This window comes from Phaethon lepturus, unplaced genomic scaffold (assembly GCF_000687285.1).
Source record: "Phaethon lepturus isolate BGI_N335 unplaced genomic scaffold, ASM68728v1 scaffold14491, whole genome shotgun sequence".
Taxonomy (NCBI): domain Eukaryota; kingdom Metazoa; phylum Chordata; class Aves; order Phaethontiformes; family Phaethontidae; genus Phaethon; species Phaethon lepturus.
In genome coordinates, this window is record NW_010515633.1 from 6,850 (window position 1) to 13,129 (window position 6,280).

Consider the following 6,280-nt stretch of genomic DNA (forward strand, 5'->3'; position numbering starts at 1 on the left):
CTGCTGAATTAAATGGCCACAAGTTTTCAGAGGCAGCAGAGGGGAGACTTGGTCTTTCCAAAACCACAGAGAGCGGGGGGAAGAGTTTAAAAGAGGAGAAACCCAAAGGCCATGGGGCTGAAGAAGCTGGGAGTTGTGTGTTAAACAGTATGGGCCAAGGAGAGGGCAACAGGCCTGACAGTACTCCAAACCCTTCCCAAAATGAAGTTCACAAAGAAAAGAAGCCAAACGGGCTCCCGGTGACCTGCGACATTTGTTCAGCTTCTTTCCGGTCCAAGCCTGGCCTGACCAGGCACAAAGCTGTCAAGCACCAGGTGAAGAACGGTGGTGTACCACAGCCCAGCAAGAGTCCCAGGTCCGCTTTGATGTCTGCAGACAAGACAGCGAAAGCAGCCCAAAAGGTGCCCAGGAGGAGCCTGAAGAGTTCAGTCAAAGAAAAAACCTGCAACTCACAGATACTGACCACCAATGTTGACCATGTCCCCAAGAAAATATGCCCAGACCTAGAGAAAGAGCCCAGCACCCAGATGCAAGAAGTGGTCAGCAGGGTGCTCAGTGACCTCAGCGTGATCTCCTTTGAGATGTCCCAGGAGCTGCACCGCACACATGTTCTGCAGAGGGAGATGAAGGCAAAGGGACTGCGCTCGGAGACGAGGGGAGCAGGCGAGGCGGCAGCTGGGAAGATGGACCCGGGACGGCAAGCCAGGAAGGGAGAAAAGGGCAGAAGGAACCAAAGCAAAGATCCTGGAGAGGTGAACGGTAATTCTGAAAAGAAGCTAAACAGGAAAGTGAGACGAAGGAAGGCGAAGGTATTTCCCAGCAAAAATGATCCCGACGGTCCATGTGAGCTGGAGAAGAGCGCTGGTCCTCCCCATGCTGTCCTCAGCTCCAGTCTGCCCAAGATCATGGAGGGCTTGTGTGAGCCAGGTGGTTGCATCTCCACAGAGGAGCAAAATAGGTCAAATTCATCCCAGCACTCTCAAAAAGCTGAACAGTCCCCTTGTGCAGCTGAGCTTGCAGAGGACATGGGCGACAGGATGGTGTCTTCAAAGGAGATGGTCAGCAAGGAGTCAATAACGGGCATGGTTGCCTGTTCCAGGGACGTGGAAGATCCAAATGGAGTGGAAAACAGGCAGGCTTGCAAAAAATGGCTTAGTGGGTTTGTGAAGCAAGTGGAGAAGGGATTGGGCAAGGTAGGCAAAGAGCAGCATCATGCTGCTGAAGGCGCAGAGGAGATGGATGCTGAGACAGGAGACAGTCCCGCGGCAGGCAGCGGCACTGGGAACCGGAGCAATGCCCCCCAGGGTCCCACGCCTCCTGCCAAAGGGGGTCTGTCACTGGAGACACATGATTCAGATATCACCCAAAAAGGTCCTGGGCAAGGTGCTCTGCCGATCACACCAGGGACCAGCCCTCCTCCTGCGGAGCCCAAGCACTGGGCGAAGGCAGATGTCCCACCGGGCAGAGAGCACTGCATGGAGAGCGCAGCTGCCTCAGACCTCCAGAGCTTGTTTGACGATGAGTCCACATTCTCCCAGCTGTTCCCCCGGGATGACCAGTTCATCCGGAGAAAGTGCACGCGGGTGTATGGGAAGCGCAGCAAGAAACCCAAGCCCGTCACCGAGGTAAACCTCCAGCCAGCAGGTGCCGTTGACCTCTTCGCAATCCGATTAGCTTCTGACCTCAGTGAAACCAGCTCTTTCTGCGTCACCAGGGAGGACCCTTGCGAATACGAGACCATCTCTGTTGACGATGCCTTAATGCTAAACATGTGTCACGGCAGCAAGGTGAAGAGCAGAGATGCTGCTCCCAGCGCATTTAAAAGCATTGTGCCAAGATCGGACTGCGAGAAGACCGACCAAGGGAAGGAGGACATTGACCTGGAAGACAACATGCTAACTTTCTTGTGCCAAAACAGCCAAATGGACAACGTCCCCAGCTTGAACATCTGGGGGAGTCTGGAGAAGGAGGGAGAAAGCATCTCTGCCGAGGACATGTTCAAGCCTCTGATGGACCTTGAGGATGAGCACTCGCTCAGAGAAGCAAGCTCCGAGCCCCCCGACCTGGCAGAGGAGCCCTACGATGGCAAGGCTAACAAAGATTCAGACTCTCCCGAATTTCATACCATCGACATTGAGATGCTGAACGCAAAGCTGAAAATGAGAGACATGTGCTTCTTCGGCCCTTGTGAAGATCTTCCTGGCCATGGAGAGGACAACGCTGTGAGTTTCAAGCTGAAGCCGGGCCAGCACAGCAAGCACAGAAGTAAGCTAGAAGATGGGAAACTGGGGAAAAACCGCAGTGAGATAACCATCAAGGCCAAAGACAAGCAGTACAAATGCAAAGTCTGCTTCCAGTGGTTCCTGACATTAGGGGAGCTGGACTTCCACAAGCTCTCCCATAACCCTTCTCCTCCACCTACCTGCTACATGTGTGTCCAGCGCAAATTCAGCTCCCGGGAGCAGCTGAGGGACCATCTGAAGGAGAAGCACGCCAAAAACAAAGCTGGTTTGTGGGCTTGCGGGATGTGCCTGAAGGAGATCTCTGATGTCTGGATGTACAACGAGCATCTCCGGGAGCACGCCACCCAGTTTGCTCGCAAGGGGCAAGCGCAGAAGTCCGTGATGGGCCTGCCAGCCTGCTTCGGTGAGGACAATGCCGCTGTCACCCACTTCCTCAACACCATCATGTATCGGAAGCCCAGCAGGTCCTCCCGGCACGCTGACCCCAGCAGCAAGCATGCAGTTAGCAGAGAGAGCAAGAGCCCCAAGGAGCTGCCCCTCGAGCAGGAGGCCAAGGCGATGAAAGACCCCTTGGAAAGCAATGTCAAGGTGAAGCCACCTGCACCCAGCTCCTCTAAAGCATCTGCCAGTCCATCTCCAGAGCATACAGCAAAAAGCGAAGGCACCTCAAAATCTGTCCCCATGCACCCAGACTGCAAGGATCCTTCCAGGGACTGCCATCACTGTGGCAAACAGTTTCCCAAACCCTTCAAGCTCCAACGGCACTTAGTTGTGCACAGTTTACAAAAGATCTACCTGTGCCACAAGTGTCCGATGTTCTACCAAGAGACCAAAGAGCTTCGAAACCACCTCAGCCAGGAGCACGGGATAGTGGAGGAGCAGGAGATCAAGCACACCACCCTGTATGCCTGCGAGCTCTGCGCAGACGTCATGCACGTTATCAAGAAGTCCTTCATCTGCAGCATGTGCAACTACACCTTCTCCAAGAAAGAGCAATACGACCGGCACATGGAGAAGCACCTGGCAGGAAGCAACAAGACTTTCAAATTCAGAGGGGTCATGAGGCCCGGCGTTGCCTCCAGAGAGAGCAGGGAGAAGGTGAAAGAGGACAGCTCTCTCCAGGACGGCATGCCGCCGAGCAAGAAGAGGAAGGTTGCTCACCATGACAGCACACTCCCACGCAGCTCGCCAGTCCACCTGGACCACTCTAGTGACCTTCAGCTGGTAGAAGCTGCAAGTCCCAGCCTGCAGGCTCCCACTGACTCCTTTCCTACAGCACCTGGTGACCCGGGAGCACTCCAACCCTCTGTGAAAACAGAAGACCTGGTGGGTGACTTCTCCTACCTCCTGGCAGAGATGGAGAAATCCCAGTTTGACACCCTGCCTCCACCACCCTGCCTCTCCCCATCTTTGCCGCAGGGTGCAGCCAGCAGTGAAGAGCTCGGCCATATCGCTGCCCTGTCTATCGAGGAGCTGGAGAAAGGAGCATTTGATGGCAAACCACTTCCTTTCTTGGACTCGCCCGAGTTTACCATTGACCTTGCTGGGTTGGCTTGTAACCAGGCCACAGACCAAAAATGCTCTCCTCCACACCTCACCGAGAAACATGGCTGCGCCAATGCCCATAAAAGAACAAGCATAGGCAACAAAGGCAAATATATAGCAGGTGTTCTGGAAAATCCCGATGCAGCCACTGACACCACGGATGGGATCCCATTTCTCCAGCTTTCCAAGAAGGTCTCAGAGCTTCCTTCCCCACAGGCAGAGGCTCCACCAGCCAAGGAGACCCACAGATGGGGCAACCCCAGTGCCAGCAATGCCTCTTCTTGGGAAGGTGCATCTAAGGCCACGTCTCCAGAAGCTGCCCACCACTCCCTGCCCCTGAAGGACAAAACGGCTTCACCCACGTTGAACAGGGCTGCCAAAGATTCAATCCTACAGAAGAAGACTGCAGGTAGCCAGCCCAGCAGTGAGGCTGCTCCTGGCATGGACAGCCCCGGCAGCAGCACCGAGGAGGATCAGCAACCCGGTTCGGGGAAGGAGAAAGCCATGCCCGAGGCCAGCGCCAAGGACAGCAGCACCAATGCCAAGGACCAAGGTGTCAGCCCAAGCAAATCCACCGGCCACCAGCCCAGAGACGAGGTGGCCAGCAACGCCGTGAGACACGGCCATGTGGAGCCGAGCAAAGCTGCTGGCAAGCTTCACCCCAAGAGGCGGAAAGAGCACAAGTCCCTGAGCCACCGGAGCAGCTCCGGCTCCCGAGAGAACATGGAGGGAGACGGGAAAAAGAAAAAAGCCCGAACCTCAGGCCCAGGGAGGAGCGAGAGCACCGGCGAGCTCAAACGCGCCAGCTGGAGCAACGCTGAAGCTTCTGCCCTCTCCCCTGGCAGGAGGGAGACGCACTGCAACAAACTGGTACCCAAGCCCAAAACGGGCACCCAACTGAAAAAGATGGTCCTGGACACTTACAACCAGAAGAAGGGGGAGCTCCGTCACGCCAACGGGGACGTGAAACGCAGGAAGGCCATTCTGGGGAAGAGCCTCCACCAAGTGTTGGCCAAGGGGCCGGCGCCGTCCCCACGTGGCTCCTTGCACAGCCCGCGTGCCGCCCGGGGTGCCAAGCCAGCCGGCTCGGCCAGCTACCGCACCGCCGAGGCCCAGAACAACCTGCTAAGCCAACTCTTTGGGCAAAAATTAACTAGCTTTAAAATTCCTTTAAGAAGAGATACTTCAGAGTAATTTATGGAAGTGACTTATGGTGATCCTCAGCTGCTTTCATGGGGTTTGCAAGGGAAAAATTATCAAAGCATTAAATTCGTTTGTGTAGCATGATTTCTCTGTCTAGCTTAAATGAACTTGCACTGCAGCCTCTGTGAAATAGTTTGCTTTGTGTCTACTAATCTACTTTAATTCACCTGATTTATCATGCAAATGCTAGAACTTTGATGTTGCTGATGATTTTCATGAACTGAAATTGTAATCGCTTTGGGCAGACTGAATCGTCAAGAGCAATTGCTTTATTGCAGAAGTGCTGAGGTTATAAGGATACTTGCAAATCTCAGACCCTTTTGAGACTGTGTCTGTGTTATCTTTGTACAAAGTACTTGAAGAGATGAACTTCATTCCGTAGACGTCTTATTCATAAGGTGCAGTACACTGTAGAAAGCAAATTTTTTTTTGAAGATTTTGCACAAATAATCCCGTACAATTCATTTAATTGGGAGCTAGCCTAAGAGATGATACAATTAAAAAAAAAAAATTAAATTAAGAATCGAGTGTCCTATATTTTGACAGCCATCCCTATGAATTTGTTTCTACATCGTCAAGAGAATAACGCACTGGCTCTGGGGCTGCCGGGGCTGTCGGAGCCCTTCAGAGGATGCTGCCGCTCTTTGACCACTGTAGACGATGTAACCGGAGGAGAGCCGCCACCGCGAGCAAACTGCACCTTGACACTTGTGACAAACTCTGATTTTTTAGGGGTTTTTTTTGTGTGTTGTGTGTGTGTGTGTTTTCTTTTTGTTGGGGGGGAGAGGGGTTGCGCAACGACAAAACTGTGCCAATTTACCGCACCGAACCGGTACTGTCCCGAGTGCCCTCAACGGTATCACTTCTAAACTATCTTACTGTATTGAGTTAGTGGCTATATAGGTATCCGCTTTTTACTATGCAGTTACTGGTGCTATTCTTCTTTTGTAATGTGAATACAAACTTCCTTGATTGAAAAATAAAAGGGAACCGTTAGGAAGTAGCCGTTACCTGTAAAAGAAAACGAAGCAGGAAAACAAAAAAATTAAAATCCAACTTTAGGGAAAAAAATCCTGTATGCTGGTACTCCATAGTGTCGAAAAGGTTACGTCACGTTAAACGAGCATGTTATACAACCGAACTTTTGAATCCGGAAAGAAATCTCAGGTGCAAACGAGGACATGGAAGATAATTGAAAATACTATTGAAATACTCCCAAGTCAAGGAGGTGAAGTAATGCACTGATGTGATATGAACAGTCAGAGTACTTTGCGTCTGTCCTGCAATTA

At 52.4% G+C, this 6,280-nt stretch overlaps 1 protein-coding gene across 1 annotated transcript in view; it reads left to right on the top strand.

Annotated features, from left to right (window-relative positions):
* Positions 1-4,982, top strand: part of ZNF469 (zinc finger protein 469) — a gene marked incomplete at its 5' end in the record, with an annotated part of 11,827 nt that extends 6,845 nt beyond the window's left edge. Inside the window, 1 exon segment of the mRNA XM_010295841.1 lies at positions 31-4,982. Within this exon segment, the coding sequence (XP_010294143.1) occupies positions 31-4,982 (4,952 nt within the window).
* Positions 4,983-6,280: the final 1,298 nt, after the last annotated feature.